The following is a 23,338-nucleotide window of genomic DNA, read 5'->3' as shown; positions in this document are numbered from 1 at the left end:
CCGCTCTTTTTGGCTCCTTACTTTCATACTAGTTGGCTATGGCTTCTCCGTTTCTACTGTTGACTCCATCTGATATGACTCTATGACCATGCTCCTCTCTTTTCCTTGTCTCTTGTCTGTCCTGCTACCATTGGCTCTGTGAAAAAGTGAAAAACAGGCTTTTATTGAACATTATATAGCCCTTTGCAGATAGTGCCCTGGTTGGAATTGAACCTAGGACCCCAGCACTGCAAGACAACCAGAGCCGGACCACTGTTCAAGGACTCCCAAGGGAATTACTCACTCCCTAACCCCCAATGTCACCGTTTCTGCTTTTTACTCTCCACTCGGCAACTCCACCCTGTCCCCCTTTTCACCCATCTTTCCCTACCACCAACGTAGCTACTTGCTCAGAATACTAATCCCCAGGGCCGGCATTAGAGGAGGCAGCAGAGGTATTGGGGCAATAGTATGGGGCAATGCTAGACACTCTCGGACACTGAGTTGAAAGGGTGGCCATTAAAGGGGTTGTTCAACTTTGACATAACTTTTAGTATGATGTAGAGAGTGATATTCTGAGACAATTTGCAATTTGTTTTCATTTTTTATTATTGAATTGTTTTGTTATTTAGCTTTTTATTCAGCAGCTCTTCAATTTGCATCTTAACCAATCTGGTAACTAGGGTCCAAATTACCCTAGCAACCATGCATTGATTTAAATAAGAGACTGGAATATGAACAGGAGAGGTTCTATTCATATTCAATAAATTTGTAGCCTTACAGAGCTTTAGAAGGGAGTCCGCAATGCCCATTTGAAAGCTGCAGACAGTCAGAATTTAAGGCAAATAACTATAAAACTCTGAAAAATAAATAATGAATTGCAAAGTTGCTTAGAATTGGCCACTCTAACATATTAAAAGTTACCTTAAGGCTTTTATGGAACATTACAGAAGGAGAAAGGAGCTTGAGACCTGTCAGGAAGGATCATACATACAAGGTGAGTTTCAAGGCAAACTTTAGAATGAGCAGAACCTTAGGGAGTCAGTAGCAGGGCCGTATTTATATTGAAATCCGTGGCGGAGGGTGGGGAGGGTTTTTTTAAAAAAACAAAAAAAAAATAGCCACCCTCAAAACCATGCCGCCCTAGGCACAGGCCCTCGGGTACCTATTTTTTTTGTTTTTGTTTTTTTAAAAAACCCTCCCCTTTCCATAGGAAATCCGGTGACGGAGCTAAGGGGGTGAGGGATAGGGGGAGTGAGGAAGAATGCGGAAGTGACGTCACACGCATTGTACGCTGATGTCACTTCCGTTGAATACGTCGTGTGAAGTCATCGGGCATGACGTAGGGGCGTGTTTAGGTCCGATACGTAGGGCTGGATTGGACCAAAATACAACCCTGGTCAGTAGAGTTGTTCCATAGATGGGATGGCTGGAGGGGAGAGAGAGGGCTAGTCTGATGTCCTTCTAGTTAGGAGAAGAAAAAAAACATTAGAAAACTCAAGATACATTTTCTCCCATCTTTCCTAACCAGAAGAACATCAGAGCAGCCCTCTTTCTTTCTCCTGACAAATTCATTAACACCTGGGTGATCAGAATGGTTGGAAACTTACCAGCAGGTGGCACCGTTATAACAAAATGCATTCATATTAACAGTACACTTGGATGGAACAAAATACAATGAAATAATGAATGTAAATTGCAAAAGTGCTTAGAAATGCACTCTCATCAGTTTTACATTCACTTGAAGATCAAAAGCATTGAAATTAATTTTTAGGTTGAATGAACAGGACTGAGAGATTGGGGGGGGTAAGGTGAACGCATATTTTCAGGTTTTTTTGGTATATATATATATATATATATATATATATATATATATATATATATATATATATATATAGTAGTCCCACAGTATGAGGATCGCACACCATAAGTACATAGAGTCCTGGGTGCCAGTCTTAAGAAAACATCAATATCCACAGAGATGACGGCACTCCAGTGTGTAATCAACAAGGCAGGAACAACATCTTACTTCAAAGGTTTATTGTAGACCAACGTTTCAATTCCGCACTGGAATTTTCGTCAGGGTGAAAAACAGTGCATAACACAAACTACAAGGTTTAAATGTCCCAAAATGGCGCCAAAACACCCGTTGCTAGGGTCCCATAGCAACCCCCAGTGAGCAGGGAACGTGAGAGGTGTTGGGGAATAAAGAGCTACGCATAACAGTACATTCTGGCCCAGTAGTGTATAGTGTACATCAAAGTGCTTAAACAGTAATGTAATGAGAAAGAGCCCAGTCTCTCAGGGGTTTACGCAACAATCCATATCGCTGTGAGGCAGAGGTGAACCGGAAACCCGGAAGTATCCGCCAGCGTCCGTGGCAACCTTGCGCCGTTACCGTTGCTAGGCAACGCGCCCGACCCGTCTGCTCTCCTGGACGTCAGAACAGGAGATTCCATCTAGCCGCACTAAGTGCTAATGGATCTCCCTTCGTAGGATCGCATGTGCAGATGCCCCAGCACACCAACGGAGCGCTGGTGCGTCTTAATGCGTACCCACATCTAGAGTCCAAGCAAGGGCTATATTGATGTCACGGACAGCTGCTTGTTCACATGCCAACACAATAGGACAGCACCACGATCTGGGGATATGCCCAGAAGGGCAGACTGGGTTCAAAGTCTCTAGGGGGGTCACGCCTGCTACCCCACATACACTTAGACCCCATAAAGGGTACGCCTACACCCTCCGGGTCCTTAAAGCACATAAGGGGTACGCCAGCTACCCCAAGTACACTATGTACACCTACTAGTTCAGGGTCATTGGAACCAAAAATGGGGTACACCTGCTACCCCAGGTGCACTTAGTCGGTGATGCAGGGTACGCCTGTCATCCAGCCTTGGGCATAAGACAGATGTGTACTGGAAAATGCGTAGATATTAGTGGACAAGTGAGAATAAAAACATAGATATGTGTTAGACAGCAGGTAAGTAATCAGAACCTGGACAGAGCAGGTATGCAGGCTAAAGTGTATATCATACAATGAATTTCAGTCAAAGATAATAATCATTATAGACCAGCAGAGCAATGAAAGCAATACAATACAATGACTGAAATTCATTGTATGATATACACTTTAGCCTGCATACCTGCTCTGTCCAGGTTCTGATTACTTACCTGCTGTCTAACACATATCTATGTTTTTATTCTCACTTGTCCACTAATATCTACGCATTTTCCAGTACACATCTGTCTTATGCCCAAGGCTGGATGACAGGCGTACCCTGCATCACCGACTTAGTGCACCTGGGGTAGCAGGTGTACCCCATTTTTGGTTCCAATGACCCTGAACTAGTAGGTGTACATAGTGTACTTGGGGTAGCTGGCGTACCCCTTATGTGCTTTAAGGACCCGGAGGGTGTAGGCGTACCCTTTATGGGGTCTAAGTGTATGTGGGGTAGCAGGCGTGACCCCCCTAGAGACTTTGAACCCAGTCTGCCCTTCTGGGCATATCCCCAGATCGTGGTGCTGTCCTATTGTGTTGGCATGTGAACAAGCAGCTGTCCGTGACATCAATATAGCCCTTGCTTGGACTCTAGATGTGGGTACGCATTAAGACGCACCAGCGCTCCGTTGGTGTGCTGGGGCATCTGCACATGCGATCCTACGAAGGGAGATCCATTAGCACTTAGTGCGGCTAGATGGAATCTCCTGTTCTGACGTCCAGGAGAGCAGACGGGTCGGGCGCGTTGCCTAGCAACGGTAACGGCGCAAGGTTGCCACGGACGCTGGCGGATACTTCCGGGTTTCCGGTTCACCTCTGCCTCACAGCGATATGGATTGTTGCGTAAACCCCTGAGAGACTGGGCTCTTTCTCATTACATTACTGTTTAAGCACTTTGATGTACACTATACACTACTGGGCCAGAATGTACTGTTATGCGTAGCTCTTTATTCCCCAACACCTCTCACGTTCCCTGCTCACTGGGGGTTGCTATGGGACCCTAGCAACGGGTGTTTTGGCGCCATTTTGGGACATTTAAACCCTGTAGTTTGTGTTATGCACTGTTTTTCACCCTGACGAAAATTCCAGTGCGGAATTGAAACGTTGGTCTACAATAAACCTTTGAAGTAAGATGTTGTTCCTGCCTTGTTGATTACACACTGGAGTGCCGTCATCTCTGTGGATATATATATATATATATATATATATATATATACACACACACATTTATATATTATTATTAGGTAGCACTAACAAAAATACTGTGGTTACGAGACCACGTGAAAATTCCAACATGTTTAGATAATCCAGATTATTGCAATTTGATTCTAATACAATCAGTACAGCCCTGTTACATGCATTTAGACTTCGAAGACTTGCATTTTCTATTGCATTTCTTGTATTTCCACTAGATGGCGATCATTACTTACATTTGTAATTTGGAATAATGGAAATTGATCTCTAACCACATGTGCATTTTTATTTATTATACAAACAGCCCCCACCAGCCTACTAGATATTGACTTTCTATGGCACATTAAAGCAGCCCCTCTGGCATTTGCCAGAACCCATAGATTGCCAGTCCGGGCCTGGTAGGGAGAGATGGTGCCTATAGTAGCAGTGGAATAATAGTCTCTGGGAAGGGACTGTGACTGTGGGATAGCAGGTATAGTAGGGAGAGATGTGTCTATAGTAGCAGTGGGATAATAGTCTCTGGGAAGGGAGTGTGACTGTGGGATAGCAGGTATAGTAGCGAGAGATGGTGTCTATAGTAACAGTGGATAATAGTCTCTGGGAAGGGAGTGTGACTGTGGGATAGCAGGTATATTAGGGAGAGATGGTGTCTATAGTAGCAGTGGGATAATAGTCTCTGGGAAGGGAGTGTGACTGTGGGATAGCAGGTATAGTAGCGAGAGATGGTGTCTATAGTAACAGTGGATAATAGTCTCTGGGAAGGGACTGTGACTGTGGGATAGCAGGTATAGTAGGGAGAGATGGTGCCTATAGTAGCAGTGGGATAATAGTCTCTGGGAAGGGAGTGTGACTGTGGGATAGCAGGTATAGTAGGGAGAGATGGTGCCTATAGTTACAGTGGGATAATAGTCTCTGGGAAGGGAGTGTGACTGTGGGATGGCAGGTATAGTAGGGAGAGATGGTGCCTATAGTAACAGTGGATAATAGTCTCTGGGAAGGGACTGTGACTGTGGGATAGCAGGTATAGTAGGGAGAGATGGTGCCTATAGTAACAGTGGATAATAGTCTCTGGGAAGGGACTGTGACTGTGGGATAGCAGGTATAGTAGGGAGAGATGGTGCCTATAGTAGCAGTGCGATAATAGTCTCTGGGATGGGAGTGTGACTGTGAGATAGCAGGTATAGTAGGGAGAGATGGTGTCTATAGTAACAGTAGGATAATAGTCTCTGGGAAGGGAGTGTGACTGTGGGATAGCAGGTATAGTAGGGAGAGATGGTGCCTATAGTAACAGTGGGATAATAGTCTCTGGGAAGGGAGTGTGACTGTGGGATAGCAGGTATAGTAGGGAGAGATTGTGTCTATAGTAACAGTAGGATAATAGTCTCTGGGAAGGGAGTGTGACTGTGGGATAGCAGGTATAGTAGGGAGAGATGGTGTCTATAGTAACAGTGGATAATAGTCTCTGGGAAGGGACTGTGACTGTGGGATAGCAGGTATAGTAGGGAGAGATGGTGCCTATAGTAACAGTGGGATAATAGTCTCTGGGAAGGGAGTGTGACTGTGGGATAGCAGGTATAGTAGGGAGAGATTGTGCCTATAGTAACAGTGGGATAATAGTCTCTGGGAAGGGAGTGTGACTGTGGGATAGCAGGTATAGTAGGGAGAGATGGTGCCTATAGTAACAGTGGATAATAGTCTCTGGGAAGGGAGTGTGACTGTGGGATAGCAGGTATAGTAGGGAGAGATGGTTCCTATAGTAGCAGTGGGATAATATTCTCTGGTAAGGGAGTGTGACTGTGGGATAGCAGGTATAGTAGGGAGAGATGGTGTCTATAGTAACAGTGGATAATAGTCTCTGGGAAGGGAGTGTGACTGTGGGATAGTAGGTATAGTAGGGAGAGATGGTGCCTATAGTAACAGTGGGATAATAGTCTCTGGGAAGGGAGTGTGGCTGTGGGATAGCAGGTGAAATTGTCCTTAGCATCATGATCTCATAGTAGTTATAATTTCCCTACCAATATGTCCTTGGTTATATTGTTCTGTTTCTCTATTAAAATAATGTTGTTAATTGGAGTGGATATGCTCTTTCTCCTCCATATGGGGGAGCTCCTGCTCTGTTGCTTTACATATCCTTGCAAGCACTGTATCATAAGTCTTAAGGTGGCCATACACAGGGAGATCCACTCGTTTGGCCATGTCGTATGGCGGATCTCTCCCCGATATACCCACATTCCAGTGGGCGATATCAGGCATAATCCAATGGTGGGTCCTAGGGCCCAACGATCGGATCAGAATGGAGGCCATACGGGCGGTCGGATCACGGGACCGCATCACCGAAAAGATGCGGCCACGACCCAATAGTATTTTTTAACCTGCCCTTGCGGCATCTGGCCGACTTGCGGGCAGATATCAATCGGCGACGCCCGTCGGATGGCCCCACACACGGGCCAATAAGCTGCCGACTTGGTCTGTCTGCTTTTATCGGCCCGTGTATGCCTTTAGACATCAATGCAGAGAATAGAAAGGGACAGACAAACACTGCTTTCAATAGCTTAACATATATACAAATGAATTAAAAACCACAGAAAATGTGTAATGAATGCATATTGCAAAGTTGCTTAGAATAATATTTTCTTTTATTAGGCAAATGTTTTTTTTGCGGTTGACTTGCCCTTCAAAACCACTGATACATGGTAAGTGGCGAGCAGTCCTGGTATTTTAGGTGTATATTTTAATAGGGTACACATTTAAAACGTTGTGTAATAAGTAGAATTATGTGCATTTTCAACATCGTTTTTTTTTGTCACGTTTCCAAATAAAGGTCATGAGCCTATTATTATGCCAACAGAATTGCAAGTACTTTACAAATGTTTCTCTTCCCAGCTCTGTATATGATGACCAACCAAATGCACACCAAAGATTCATGGAAAAGCTGGACGCCCGGATTCGCAATCACGACAGAGAAATTGAGAAAATGTGCAATTTCCATCACCAGGGTTTTGTAGAAGCAATTAATGAACTCCTAAAAGTAAGGGCTGATGCCGAGAAGCTGAAGGTAAGGAATCCTGTATCCTCATCTGGAATTTTGGTCTGATAGTGATAACCCATATCATTCTATCAGCAGTTTACTTTCAAACAACTTGCCAGTAAATGCTATCAGCTTAAAGGAGAAGGAAACCCAGTGGGTGCAAAAACCCTCCCCTGTGTTGCTTCCCCTCCCTCCTCCCCCCTGGCCTACCTGTTCCGCTGGGCAAATGCCCCTAACTTGTTACTTACCCTTCTGCGCAGGTCCAGTCCATGTAGTTCACAGACACCATCTTCTTCCACGCAATCTTCTTCCTGCTTTGACCGGCGTTTTGGCGCATGCGCAGTAGGAGCATTTCGCTGGTACGGATCTACTGCGCATGCGCCAAAAGTCTCGAAGTTTTCCGATTTCACTTCATTCCTGAAGAAGAAGCGATTAGTCGCCAGGCGACTACATCTCCCCGAATCTCCACGTTTGTCTCTGCCCTTAAAGGTGCACCACTCCTTTAACAGAAAGGAGACTAATGGTATATGAAAGGACCAGTAATATCAATTTTTTTTTTTTAAAAAAAATTGTTTGTATATAACGGGGAAAAAAACACCAAGACATATTTAACTTTAAAATCGCAAAGTTTTTATTAAGAGAAAACTTACTGAAACTGTACAGAAAAGGCGACAGGTCGACGATCCATTGTGAAGTGCTCTATTTCTCCTCCCTGGCTATCTCCTATAGAAGGCAGGGAGGAGAAATCAAGCACTGCATGATGGATCGCCGCCCTATCGCCTTTTCTGAAGAGGAGCGCAAGTGGAGTTTAAGTAAGTTTTTTCTTAATGAATACTTCTTAAAGTTAAATATGTCTTGGTGTTTTTTTTTCCTTGTATGCAAACAAATTTTTTAAAAAAGAAATTTTGAAGTTACTGGTCCTTTAAGGGATCAAGAATTGCCACTTGGGGCAGAAGATATTTGTACCTCCTTTAATCATTTGGCATCTAAATAGACTCAGAGTCTCAGTATTGTATCTAATGAAACCGTTACAAAAGCACAAGGTCCATACTTCAAAGCATTTTAAATAAATAAAACCATTAATAACTTGCAGGAAAAAAATGTCAATTGACAGGAGCAAACACACCCCTTAGCTATCCATTAACAGGTCTGGTGGGGTACGCCCCTAAAAACTCTTTTGTTTCTAGTCTGCAAAATAATCTGGGAATGTAGGAACTCAAAACCCCAAGCATGAAACTGTTTCAGATCACTGTTATAATTATGAAATGAAGGTTCCATACCGTAACAGCAATTGGCAAGATTTGTCTGGACTCGGTATCTGAAATTTCATGTCTCTGTTATTTATTTCTGTTTTTTATCAACACAAACCACTCATTTAAAGATAGATTTTTAACTCTCCAGGCGTCTAACCATTTAGCAGCCCAAGAGCATTCTCCTTTTTCTTTCTCAATTCTGTTGCCACCGCCACACTGGATTTCTCCTCCCGTACTGAGATGGAATGTTCAAAGACTCCCGTTACGTGTCGGATATCAGTTGTAATTTGTGGTCATGGTTCAACTTTGGGAAACCTGTGGTTCCACCACCCGAGAAGTGTTTTAGTTGAGACAGAGGTCACACTGAACAGTCCCTTTTAGGTCTCTTTACACAGCTCGGAACAAAATATGTGTAGCTGAAGGGACAAACGCAGTTCACCAGAGCTTGTGATTCGCAGGGCATTATATAAATGATATTCAGATAACAAGAGACAAAATGCAGCTTCAATGAGGTCGTTGGACATCTTTGTTCGGAAATTAATGAGATTTTTAATAAACCAGAATGTGCTTCCTTATTATGATGACCTAATGAGTCACTTAGTATGTGGGAAAATCAGAGGTCGCGCTTTTCCTGCACCTGCGGCATGAAAAATATTGCTGTGGCTTGGAGATTTCCATGTTTGATGTGAACCAACCACCCAGTCGTTGAATGTTTAATTACAAGAAAATGCCGTCAGCCATTTCCTACAGACAATGAATGGCACATAGAGCTCATTGAGGTTATCAAAAGGGGACCACTGGCCAATTGGGTCAGTGATTTGAATTGTTTGACAGACCCGCGGAAACAATGAAAGTTCAAAAATCCCAACTAAAATTGAGAAGTTTGCCACAAAATCTGTTAGTACAAACTGTCACCAGTAATAAGAGGAAACAAAAGGGTCTTTGTGATTAAAAGTTCAAGTTCAAACTGTAGAGTTAATTTGAATTTTGCAATTCTTTGTCCTAACTTTCTCATGAATCATGATCTGATTACAAGGGTGAGCAGTTACATCAGGGCAGTATGGGCTTGTTTGTCTGACCAAGGTCCATTTGTTTCTTTAAGGTCCAAGTTACCGATACTAACCGAAGGCTTCAGGATGCTGGGAAGGAGGTGAGAAATAATTCTAAGATTTATCACATTAAACATTTTATATTTTAAATTAAAATAATGTTGAATTATCTTCAATGAAATATAATTCAGTTTATTGAATGGATACCCTCGGAACGAGTTTGCCAAACCATTACACAGTAAAGGGATACTATTTATAACATCGCTGTGTGTATTTTGCATCTAAGGTCATTGCAAAAACAGAAGAAAGCATCCGATGTAGAATCCAGCAAAGAAATATTGCAACTGTCATAGATAAACTCCAGTTGTGCCTTCCAGGTAAGTAATGCAGTTTGAACTTTGCCTATATACTTTGTGTATTATTATTTTTTAGTGGCATTATGGCTCCCAAAACAAGATCAAAAAGCCATATGAAGACAAATTGAAAGGCAACTCCAAAAGGCTTTACATAGCGATAACACGGATAATTTTGATTTGTGCAGAGATTATGCATCACATATTTAAATGGGATTGGACTGAAGCCATGTGCCACTACATTATAATAAATACAGTGAAACTCTGAAACCAGAACGTATTTGCATGTTTTAAGCCACATAAATAGCATTGCCTTCAAACACAAAATGAGAGACTTGAATTAAGGAATTAAGGCTATAGACATTCAGTGTCGGACTGGAGGGTTTGAGGCCCACCGGGGCTTCCAACACAGGGGCCCCCAGCCACAACCCCCCTCTAGGCCCCCCCCGCTGCTGCAACCCCCCCTCCTGGCTTCCCGCACTGCTGCACGTACCCGTTTTCTCAGTCTGGTTCGGGAGGCGGAAGATCAGGAGGCAACACGGGCAGCAGTGCAGGCAGCGGATGGGTGCAGGTCCTGGTTGGCGGGTCCCTATAAGGGATGGGGCCCACCGGGTTTTTACCCAGTATACCGCGGGCCCAGTCTGACCCTGTAGACATGGAAATGACTCCCTGTAGACAATCTTCACTTGTGCACCAGCCCAAACTGCAGCCTGTTTCAATCTAGATCTCATCTGTGAAAGATATTGCAACATAGCTTTAGAAGGGGCCAAGGGGTCCATAATGAAGAAACAGCTACCAAATGCCGCTCCATTATAAGCTGCCATTTTGGCTAATGTCACACTAGGCAGTTAGACCACCATTTCTTCTCATTACTGCCCTGTGTGTGCAGTTACTGAAAGGAAAGTTATAACTCTGTCGGAAAATGCTCAAATGAGAGTTTTCTGGCCAAAATCAATGACTGCACATGAGGTGGCACTGGTCGAAATTGCCGGTTTCTACACTGCCATTTGTATTTTCCATTCAAAGATGCATACCTATTCAAAGCCCGCATATCCTGATCTGCACCCAACCGAGCCCGACATATGCAACTGCCTTATGTGTCCTAACAAGATCCATGTCAGAGTTGGATGGGGTATAGATATCAATGCCTGGGACAGAAAATTTCTGGTGATGTCTTTGAAGGAGGCTGGAATATGTGCAGTGATGTCACCAGGGGGAAACAGTATAAAAACATCAGTCCCCTACCTGCCTGCTACCTGCAGTGCTTGTGTTGACCCACATCCTCCCACCCCATTGTAAATCCACTGGTCCTATGGGTTTCAGTCCGGCCAACACAAAGTTACCCATGGCTAATTACAACCTTGGTGTTCCAGTACATCTCCCGACATGCTGTGCATAGATGGAAACACCAAGGATTGCTGTGTGTTGTTTCCATTTGGCTTCCAAGGTAAAATACTATAAGAGACCCTTTCCATATTTTCTGATAAATATTACTGCAGTGTTTCACACAACCACAGTTTTGCTGTCTATCTTCACCAATACAGCCCGGCTCACATAACTTCTCCAAATTGTTCTCTGCAGGGCAACAAACATGCCAGACAGTAACCTTTTTGAGTATCTCACAACCATATGCCAGTTCTATAATGCTTCATATGGCCCTTCTTTTCTTCTTCCACTCCGTGTATCAATCCATTATGTTTCCATGCAACTGTTATTGTCCATAGTTATGTGCAGTAATATAAGTGATATTGTAATTATTAGTAATTGGAGGTTCCTACAAAACATGCTTTAGAAGGAACAGGCATTAGGAGGGCCATAACTACAGTATTGGTGCTGGAAGGGTAAACAGCAGCCCAGTAACAGCGGTTCTCCTGCACTTCTGCCTGGGTCTTAGTAAATGACCCTTTATATCTACAAACCGATTACCTGTTTTCTGAATCCTAATACAAAAAATAACGGAAAAATATCCTCCAGGGATAGCCTTTCTTACAGTATATATTATAGTTTTTACATGAATTAAGGTTGTTGTTGACCTTTGCATACAGGGCAGTGCCAGTGGTTTACACAGTATGTTTCAATAGGCAGAAACTCACACACTTACCCTACACTCTGGTCCCATTATTTTTCCACTTCCAGAGGGTCATTATGGATCACAAGAGCTCTTATCCAGTGCCCAACTCTTGGATTTTGTTTAAATATTACTCATTTATTCCTTTAATACACCTAAAGGCTTGATAAATAGTCTCTTGTTACTAGCCCTTAAGGGGTGTTCATGAGAGTACTTTTGCAACCTAAAAAAAAGTCCTTTTACTAGAGGCTAAAACTTTGATTCATAAGTGAATGTTTACATTTTTTATATTCTATATTAACTATGGAGGCCCATTTATCAGAGGTCGGATTTTAGTGGTTTTTGAAACAAAACTAAACTCACGTTCTTTAAAATTACGAATGTCATGACATTTATTAAATTATCCGAATAAAAAAGTATGAGCGGAAAATAATGATGAATGATGTGCTAAAAAATATGAATACCTCTAAAAAAAATTTTTTACACTTAATAAATCTCAAAATTTTAGAGCTTCTAAAAAAAGATAGGAAAACCACAAATTTAGAGATTCATTGAAAAAAACTAAATTTGATTTTAGTAAATGGGCCCCTTGCATTTTAAATTAACAGATGGGTAGAGTGAAGGAGCTCAACCAGAAAAAAACAAGGAAAGATTAAAAGATAGTAGCAGAATTGGAAGGGAATAGTAAAGATAAGTGGGGGATAGTCTTCATACATTAAGTTATTTTTATTTATTAGTTGTGGTGTAGCCTAACTCATGGTGGGTGTAGTATCCATTTTTGTAGCATACAGGCATGCAGTATATGTGTATAGAGCACCTGTTACTTAAAAATTGTTGCCCCGCTAGTCTGCTCCTGGTGCATATTTTCATGTTGTAGCTCTGACAATAGTGGCATAGCTTTAGCTCGCTAAGCGTGCCAGGAGAAGCGCTCAGTATGCAAATGCATGCCACTAAACATGGCTGTCTGTGCTGGGCGTTCCCTCTTGGCGAAGATGGCATAACACTCACAGTGGGAATTAAATAAAAAACTCAAAAAACTATTGTTGCCGACACCACTGGTGGGCAAAATAATTGTTGGGTGACAGGTGTCCTTTAAAGGGATACTGTCATGGGAAAAATTGTTTTTTCCAAAATGAATCAGTTAATAGTGCTACTCCAGCAGAATTCTGCACTGAGATCCATTTCTCAAAAGAGCAAACAGATTTTTTTATATTCAATTTTGAAATCTGACATGGGGCTAGACATATTGTCAATTTCCCAGCTGCCCCAAGTCATGTGACTTGTGCTCTGCTCTGTACTCTTTACTGCTGTACTGCAAGTTGGAGTGATATCACCCCCTCCCTCCCCCCCCAGCAGCCAAACAAAAGAACAATGGGAAGGTAACCAGATAACAGCTCCCTAACACAAGATAACAGCTGCCTGGTAGATCTAAGAACAACACTCAATAGTAAAACCCATGTCCCACTGAGACACATTCAGTTACATTGAGAAGGAAAAACAGCAGCCTGCCAGAAAGCATTTCTCTCCTTAAGTGCAGGCACAAGTCACATGACCAGGGGCAGCTGGGAAATTGACAAATGTCTAGCCCCATGTCAGATTTCAAAATTGAATATAAAAAAATCTGTTTGCTCTTTTGAGAAATGGATTTCAGTGCAGAAGTCTGCTGGAGCAGCACTATAACAGATTCATTTTGAAAAATGACAGTATCCCTTTAAGGTGTGGCCTAAATGATGTTGCTTGAATTGCTTAGTACAGGAGCTGACATAGAATCATGGCATCTAGTCTATCTAAAAATCTAAGAGCGTTTTCCTTGCTGTAGAGAGTTACATTTATGACCATGCTCTGTTGGCCATGCCTGTAATAATGTGTTACGTCATGTTCTGCTAGGCCATACCTCCTTCTGGCATCTTATAAGAGGAATATAATGTGATCTGTTTAACCAGAGTAAAAATGGCTGATTGGGAAGGTCTAAATTACTTTGTTCTTCTGCACACCACTTACTTTTTGCAGGGTGCATCCAATCCCAGGCCGCTTCCAAGCCAACTGTAACAACTTCTTTAGGAAAGGGAAATGAAGCACACCATTATTTTTGGCTCTTGACTTTTAGGGTAGGGACACACTGGGCGATTTGGGGAGATTTAGTCGCCTGGCGACTAATCGCCGCGACTTTCCACGACCAATCTTCCCCGAATGCCTCCCCTCACTCTGCGCCTGGATAAAATGAAAAATCGCCTGCGCTAATCACACGCGGCGATTTGTTTTCCGAAGTCGCCCGAAGTTTCCTCGTGAGGCAACTTCGGGCGATTTCGGAAAACGAATCGCCGTGTGTGATTAGCGCCGGCGACTTTTCATTTTATCCAGGCGCAGAGTGAGGGGAGGCATTCGGGGAGAAAAGTCGCTGCGATTAGTCGCCAGGCGACTAAATCTCCCCAAATCGCCCAGTGTGTCCCTACCCTAAAGCATTTATTGCAGCAGAAAAGTGCCACAAGCTTTTGGGGACAACCCCTTCCTTAGGAGCAAAACGTTATTCACCTGAGGAAGGGGTTGTCCCCGAAAGATTGAGCCACTTTTCTGCTGCAATAAATGATTTAAAGGCAAGTGCCGAAAATAATGGTGTGCTTCATTTCCCTTGCCTAAAGAAGTTGATTAGGCAGGTCTACAACTGAAAGCTGACCCACTAAAACCTTCCTAGAACTTGAGGAGGAATAATAAAAGGAAGATAAATACATATTTGGCTTCTAATATTTCCATTAGACAAATCCATAGTGAGAATAAATGGCAAATAAACAATACAAAATGCCAGTATAGTGGCCCTTTAAAAGCCAGTAGCTTGACCTTTCAAGAGCAAGGCAAAAAAAAACAAAGCAAAACAAAAAAAGGGGATGTTGTTTCGCACCGCTGAGCCGGTTTGCCTCACTTGATTGAATAGCAATCACAAGTAGAGCAAAGAAATGCTCGGACTGAATGATGCCTTTTATTAGAGCTGCATTGGGTTGAAATTTAAACTCTCAGACCTCAGGTAGAAAAAATAATTAGCAATCTGTGATGTCTCAATGCTGATGTCTTCAGTCTTGAGTCTTGAGGTCCATTTAAATGATAATAGTCAGTCGGCTTTCAACAGAGCTGGGTCCGTTATCCGGAAAGCCCCAGGTCTCGTGCATTCTGGATTACAGCTCCAATACCTTTACTTTCAATAAAAAGTACTGGGGTTATGTTTGCACTAGGTCTAGTAACCCCCAGCAATTAATTATATGTATGTGATATATATATATATATATATATATATATATATATATATATATATATATATATATATATATATATATATATATATAAAAATGTTGGATTTCTGCACACCATTACTAGAAACAACTGACCCGGGTGCTACTCACAAAATTGTTTTACCGGTATATGCATATCCTGAATATTTGAGTGCACACCAGGAGCCTTTAAACGAAAACTTTTTTAAAAGACCCGGTCTTGATAAAGGTCTTAGAGGGAGACCGAAACCTTGGCCTGTTTTTATAAAATGTTCTTATAAAAACTTCTTCTTTTAAAAAAAGTTTTTGTTTAAAGGCTCCTGGTGTGCACTCATGTATTCAGGATATGTATATATATATTTTTTTAACTACATTTAAATGAAATTTGTGAATTATGGTATTGGCACAGCAGTCAATCATCAGTTAGCTTTTACTAGTCTAGAGCAGTTAGAATACTTGAGGCAAATGGGACTGGTCTCATTACTTGACTTGGACAAACTTTATATTTGATTAACCATTTTTGGTCCCAACTTTAAGATTACAGATGTTTTTGCAAAAAAAAAAAAGGTTAACAATGTCAGAGCCATTGTATATTTGTCATAATGTTCATTTTCTACTTCTTTTTATCCTTTTGCCCAGTGCTGGAAATGTACAGCAAACTAAAAGAACAAATCAGCGGAAAGAGGTGAGATTTGTATTTTTTTAATACATTAAAATACAGTTAAAGATAGGATGCCTTAATTAACAATGCCCCTGCTACAAGCCCTGCACCCATTAGCACTTATTCACATTGGACTTGCGGCAGGGACATTGCTGTCATGGAATAAATATCCAGAGCTAGGTACAGTGCTGATGGGTATAAAACAGTCCTGTCCTTAGTACTTGAAAGGGATAGGACTGGATTGGATTTATAATATGCCTGTGTGATTTCCCTTGCTTCACCATGTGAAGACAGCATTGCCAATTTAGGCCGCACTGTATTCATGAGGCAGATGTAGGTCTTTGCACTTCATTTGCCTGCAACTATTCTTGAAAGTGCAGAGCTGGATGCAAAAGTGTGAAAAATATGCACAGTGTAAATAACACCTAAGTAGGGATGCACCAAATCCACTTTTTTGGATTCGGCCGAACCAACGAATCTTTTGTGAAAGATTCTGCCGAATACCGAACCGAATCCGAATCCTAATTCAAATTAGGGGTGGGAAAGGGGAAAACATTGTTTACTTCCTTGTTTTGTGACAAAAAGTCATGCGATTTCCCTCCAAATCCTTCTGAAAAAGGCCGAATCCTGACCGAATCCCAAACCAAATCCTGGATTCGGTTGCATCCATACACCTAAGATATTGCTGCTCCTCAGCGGTGTAACTAGTGTAAGCTGTAGCCCACTGCAAAAAAATCTTTGGAGGGGCATAGAGGCCCACTCCCTGCCTCCAACCTGCCCAGGTCATGCATCCCACTAGTGTTTTCTGCTTGCTGTGTCCTCCCTCCCCACTGACAAGTAGGAAAGCGGCTGAGGTGGGGAGAGTTTTGTTTACTGCTATGGGGAAGCAGACCCCAAAAACCAGGCCCTCATGTTCCCCAGGCCCCCTCCACGACCGCAGGGTCACTTGCTCTATAGCAGTGATCCCCAACCAGTAGCTAATGAGTAACATATTGCTTCCCAACCCCTTGGATGTTGCTCTCAGTGGCCTTTGAGCAGGTGCTTATTTTTGAATTCCATTTTTGGAGGCAAGTTTTGGTTGCATAAAAACTAGGTGTCCTACCAAACAGAGGCTCCTGTAGGCTGCCAGTCCATATAGGGGCTACCAATAGTCAATCACAACCCTTACTTGGCACTAACCAGGAACATTTTTCATGCTTGTGTTGCTCCCCAACTCTTTTACATCTAAATATTGCTCACGGGTGGAAAAAGGCTGGGGACCCCTGCTCTATAGTTACGCCACTGCTGCTCCTTATAATCTACCCGAATCATCTATGTCCCAAGATATCGCCTTATTACTAATGTTGCTTGCCTCCCGTAAATTCCTTTTCCTCCCACTCAGCAGATGGTATCGCCTTAAATGGCAGCCCCTTAGCAAGTAGATCCCTGAATAAGTTACATATTTATCATCATCATTCATATGCTGGCATTGAACAGATGTTGCATATAAATAGACCAATTCTTCAAATGTGTACCGAAGGGTTCAAAATACAATTTTTTTGTTAAACAGCATGAATTGCAATAAAAAGTGCCTCGGCAATAGAATATATTTTTTTTTAAATCATCTAAAACAATTTTAAAGACAGGCAATAAATTAGAGCTTAGGGGAGCACAGTCGGAACAGAGAAATAATGATCCCGTCCTACTGTACCTCATTAATAGCTGCGTAATTTCTCATAGCACATTATAAATACATTTACATTAAAAACAACAGGTGACCTTGTCTGTACCCTTCCTAGAATTAAATATTTGCTGGATTTCACCTGGGTGTTACCTTATAAGCAATTAGTTTAATGAAACAAAAAATACATTGATCTCAGATAATAAAGATAAGTTCAGTATTTCTAGTTTTCATACATTATATGTGTATATTAAACATGTTGCTTACTTTCAAGTATGGAACTGGGGAAAACTGAATGATTCCCACGAATTTAGTATATAAAAAAAAGTTTGAATGAATTTGTGGACAAAGTTGTCAGCTCTTCAAATTTTGACTGTTGAATGCCATTCTGTTCAGTGGAGAAATCAAAAATACTTGTTCAGTAATGTGTGTCCCAGGTAGGAGAAATGGTTCGGACAAATCGAACAATAGTAAATTATTTTCTATGCTGCAACTAACATTTCTCCCGATGGGCCAATGAAAAATGGAGAATGGACCTATGGTTTTCTAGTAGACTGTCACTTACCCCATCTAAAAAACAAATGCTCTGTAAGGCTTCATCTTTCTATTCAGGCCTCTCCTGTTCATATTACAGTCCCTTATTCAAATCAATTCTTGGTTGCTAGGGTAATTTGGTAATTTGAAACTGGAGCAGTGTCGAACTGGGACACCTGGGGCCCACCAGAGAACCTGAAGGGCCCATTACTCATGAAAGCCCACAAGGGAAAATAATGTGATAGGGACCTTAGATTGTAAACTCACTGGGACAGGACTAATGGGAATGTGATAGGGAACTTAGATTGTAAGCTCACTGGGGCAGGACTAATGGTAATGTGATAGGTACTTAGATTGTAAGCTCACTGGGATAGGGACTGATGGGAATGTGATAGGGACTATATATTGTAAGATCACTGGGGCATGGACTGAAGATAATTACACTTAATTAATTCATTATTAGCATACTCCCACCCAGTTCCAGTAAAATAATTTATAGCTCAACCAGTAGTAGAGAGATGGAGAAATGTAGCAACTGGAAAGAAGCATGAAAATGGGCAATAATATAAAAAAAAAAAACGGGGCAGCAAATTTAAAGAGGCAAACAAATGATGATTCCTCAGGGTGGAGGGCAGTCAGGGTTATACAGTATGTGTGGATTATGGGATTAAGACATTCACTGGCAGCTTGTTTCCTCCACACCCAGGGCCCAGACAGACACATTCCATATTCCCCCCACTTTATTGACTCACCTCCCCCCATCAGATTGTTTGCTCACCAGCTGAGAAGTAGCCAAGGAGGTAGCAATAGGCAGCTGCAGCTGAGAGGGAATAGTGCCAGCAGCACAGGCAGTCAGACCTCCCCAGCGGAGCGATCAGTACAGACCAGGAACCGCACCAGTATTCTTCATTCACATCCGCTCCCTCCCTGATGCGATGCTCTCTGATTCCCCCACCCACGTGAACGGCGCCAGCGAATTACATAATCAGGGCGCACATCAGTAAAAATTAGCCCAACTGGAGCGCAGCAGGGACAGTAGAGTTGCTGGAGCAGCAAATGGGTACTAGATGGAGTGGCGAAGGGCCCACTAGGTACAGGGGGAGGGGGGACAGTATAGCTGTGGGAAACAAATTTTTTTTTGCGCAAAACTGGAGCGCATGATCAGAGCATTAGCAAAGTTGCAGGGGCCCACAAGGACTGGGGCCCACCGGGATTTTTCCCGGTGTTCCGGTGGGCCAGTCCGACCCTGATTACTGGAGAGCTGCTGAATAAAAAAGCAAAATAACGCAAAAACCACAAATAAAAAATTAAAACCAATTGCAAATGGCATCAGGATATCACTCTTTACAACATACTAAAAATTAATTGAAAGGTGAACAATACCTTTAAGGGAGGATTAATACAAGGTAGTGGGTGTTCCAGTCTGAAGGCAACTAGGTTGAAATTGGAAAGGGAATACATATTTGTACCTTAGCTGTTATTGGACTTAGAGGAGTGTTCATGTCACTATGTTTGGGGCTAAGGGGACCTCAAGATTTTGGAAAGCATATAGAGACTGTCTCATGACTGCCAGGAAATACATTTCTCCATACAGTGTGAAAGAATTTTTAATTTACATTTAATTCATCAATTTTAATTTAGCTTTCACCAATGTTGCCATTTTACTGAAAAGCACACCTGGGGCACATTTATTAAGGTTTGAATGGTAAATTCGAATTTTTGAGCCAGATTTTTGGTCACAACTCACAAATTCAAGTTTGGAAAAATCCAAACTCGAATTCAACCCTGCGAACAACTTGAATTCAATAGTACGCCACCTAAAATCTGCCGCGTTCATGTAGGAGTCAATGGCAGAGATCTGTTGACCCATTTGAAGATGATAATAGCCTTCCTGACATTCGAGTATTTTTCGGAGAAAAAATACTATTTGATTTCTGTTCGAACTTGATTCGAGTTTTCAGGTCGGTAACATTCGTTCACATTTTAGAGTTTTTTTCTTTTATAAGATACCATTCGAGTTTCGAGGTCATTCGAGGTAAAAACAACTCTATCACTCGACTTTTGATAAACATGCCCCCTGGTGTTAGGAACTCCCTGGTTTAGAACCTAAGGTATACTGGCCACTGCTCCTCCAGGTTGAGCTACAGGAGGCAGTGTGGCTTAGGTCTGATGGTTTACATTAATGACCTATTTTTCTGTACCTCTGTATTCCCTGGCTGACACCATATGTGATCAAACTGCAGGCAATAGCTAAATGAATGAGCTATTTAAGCCTGCCTCTCCAATACCAGGGTGCTGGATCAATACATTTTCTGCTGTGACAAAGTTCTTGTCCTTTATTCCTGTTCCTGAATTCTGTAGCCTAAAGTCCTGAATCCTGTAAGTATGTTCCTGTCCTGCTTGGTCCCCATATTCTGATGCCCTTGACCTTGGCCTTTTACTTGATTGTTTGCTGCCTGCCTTCACCCTGCACCAGTTCTTGGACTCTGTTTTAGGGATGCACCGATTCCAGGATTCGGTTTGTGATTCACCCTATTTCAGCAGGATTCGGATTCGGCCGAATCCTTCTGCCCGGCCAAACGGAATCTGAATCCTAATTTGCATATGCAAATTAGGGGCGTAATTAGGGGCAGGGAGGGGAATTGCGTGACTTTTTCGCAGAAAACAAGGAAGTAAAAAATGTTTTCCTCTTCCCACCCCTAATTTGCATATGCAAATTAGGGTTTGAATTCGGTTCGGTATTCGGCCGAATCTTTCACAAAGGTTTCGGGGGTTCTAAACTTTGACTTTGTTTTCTGCCAGTTCCTAGTAGACATTTCTGCAGAGATCTGTGTTTTTTCAGATATTAAAACAGGCTCACGTCCGGTAGTTTAAAGAGTAATTCTGACAGCTGGTTTTCTGATATTATACACTTTGGCCACCCACATGGATTGGCAAATCTCAATGGTCTGCCTACCTGCAATGCATTGATGCCAGTACAGGTATGGGATCCGTTATGCAGAAACCGGTTATCTAAGCTCTGAATTACGGTAAGGCCATCTCCGATAGACTTTTTTTTATCAAAATAATACCAATTTTTGAATGTATTTCCAAGTACCTTGTACTTGATCCCAACTAAGATATAATAAATCTATATTGCAGGCAAAACCAGCCTATTGGGTTTATTTGATTTTCTAGTAGATTTAAGGCACGGTAATACAAATTAAGGAAAGATACATTTGAATATGTTAATTGCCTTCCTGGCATTCAAGTTTTTTTTTTGGAGGAAACCTCAATTTGAATTTTCAGATCGGGACTCATTGATTGAATATTCAAAGTACGAGTTTTTTTTCATAAATAACGTCCCATTCAAGTTGTGAGTTCATTCGAATTTATTAGAGTAAAAAAAAAAATTCCCTCAAATTCTACCTTTGATAAATAACCCCCTTAAGGTACGAAGAACCAAATTATGGAAAGATCCGTTATCTGGAAAAAAAACCCAGGTCCCGAATATTCTGGATAACATGTCCCATACCTGTAGAAGCCCCTTTGTATCCAGAAAGGGGCTGTAAAAGTGCAGATTTTGTGTTGCGTCTCATTGAATAAAGATTTCTGTGGTTCTACTTTGGGCCATGAAGTGATCTTATGTGCCCTCATATTGGGAGCAGATATTGTACCCTTATACCTGGGGCCCATTTACTTAGCTCAAGTGAAGGAATAGAATAAAAAAAACTTCGAATTTCGAATGGTTTTTTTTGGCTACTTCGACCATCGAATGGGCTACTTCAACCTTCGACTACGACTTTAACTTCGAATCGAGCAATTTGAACTAAAAATCGTTCGACTATTCGACCATTTGTCAAAGTACTGTCTCTTTAAAAAAAAACTTTGACCCCCTAGTTCGCCACCTAAAACTTACCGAAGTCCCCATAGGCTTTTTAATGTTTTTTAGGACGAAGAAAATTGGTTCGAAGGATTTAATCGTTCGTTCGATCGAACGATTTTTCGTTCGATCGAACTGTTTGCGGTAAATCAATATTCAAAGTTTATTTAACTTCGACAGTCGAATATCGAGGGTTAATTAATCCTCGATATTCGACCATAAGTAAATTTGCCCCCTGGTGTTTCCATTGAAATGCAAGATGGCAGATAACAGAGAGAAGCAGGATACGCAGGGGCAGATTTATCAAGGGTCGAAGTGAATTAGAGAGAATTTTCCAAGTAAAAAAATTCTAAATTCAAAGTAATTTTTTGAATACTTCGACCATCGAATAGGATACTACAACTTCGAATTTACTTTGATTCGAAGTAAAAATCATTCGACCATTCGATAATAGAAGTACTGTCTCTTTAAAAAAACTTTGACTTCAATACTTCGCCAACTTAAACCTGACAAAGTGCTAGGTTAGCCTATGGGGACCTTCCAGAGCAATTTTCTAAGTTTTTTGTATTCAAAGGAAAATCGTACAATCGTATGATAAGATCGCTCGAATCATGTAATTCGAAGTACGATCGGAGTACGATAGTACTATGATCGGAATACGATCGTACGATGAATAAAATCCTCCCACTTTGAATTCGAATGTCAGAGGATTCTATTCGATGGTCGAATTTCGAAGTATTTTCCACTTAGAAATTCGACCCTTGATAAATCTGCCCCTTAAAGAGGTTTTGAAAACAAACTTTGAAATATATTTCCTATTGAACCCGAAGACGACGTTTCTCACGATGACAAATGCAATTTGAAAAACCTGAAGTTGTTAAGATATGAAAATATTTTCTACAAATGCTTAAAAATACTCTTTCATTTAAGAGCTGCTTGCTTTTCAGCTCAAAATTCTTCTTTAAGGGATTCACATTACCTCTTGGATTTCCACAGAAGTACATAAACATAAAAGTCGGTTTCATGATATGATCTGCTTTCTTAATGAGACTAGGGGGGAACGTGGTTCTTGTAGATCAGATGGCTGCTGTGTTAAAAATGTTAATATAAGGAACACGGGTGATGTAGATTTTTATCACTGTGCAGATACCTAATCCATGTGGACACCAAGTTGGCTCCTAGACTCTTACCCAAAATTCTCTGTGTGGGTATAGCTGAACAGTCTGGTTGCATTCCTTGTAACCTTCAATCGAGTGAGGTTAAATATCAAATATTTGATATGTTTCATTTTTGCAGTTGAGTACAACAAAGGAGATGCAAGTAGAATAGACGTTATTGTGGTTTTTTGTCGTGATAGCTTATCCCAGGGATTTCATACTCGCAGCCCTGCAGCTATCTGACACTTTATCTGCCTCTTTGTTAAAGACTTGCAGTAA

The 23,338-nt window shown here is 41.7% G+C and overlaps 1 protein-coding gene across 4 annotated transcripts in view; it reads left to right on the top strand.

Annotated features, from left to right (window-relative positions):
- Nucleotides 1–23,338, top strand: part of exoc6.L (exocyst complex component 6 L homeolog) — a 176,479-nt gene that overhangs the window by 38,448 nt on the left and 114,693 nt on the right. For all 4 annotated transcript variants that reach the window (XM_041568650.1, XM_041568648.1, XM_018225184.2 and 1 more), the window contains exons 2-5: nt 7,058–7,229; nt 9,558–9,605; nt 9,791–9,881; nt 15,825–15,870. In XM_041568650.1, the coding sequence (XP_041424584.1) occupies nt 7,058–7,229; nt 9,558–9,605; nt 9,791–9,881; nt 15,825–15,870 (357 nt within the window). The remainder of the gene's footprint in view (nt 1–7,057; nt 7,230–9,557; nt 9,606–9,790; nt 9,882–15,824; nt 15,871–23,338) is intronic.

The sequence above is a fragment of the Xenopus laevis genome, chromosome 7L (genome assembly GCF_017654675.1).
Source record: "Xenopus laevis strain J_2021 chromosome 7L, Xenopus_laevis_v10.1, whole genome shotgun sequence".
Taxonomy (NCBI): Eukaryota; Metazoa; Chordata; class Amphibia; order Anura; family Pipidae; genus Xenopus; species Xenopus laevis.
The sequence above is the reverse complement of the archived record's forward strand: the minus strand, read 5'-3'. Positions and strand labels throughout refer to the sequence as shown.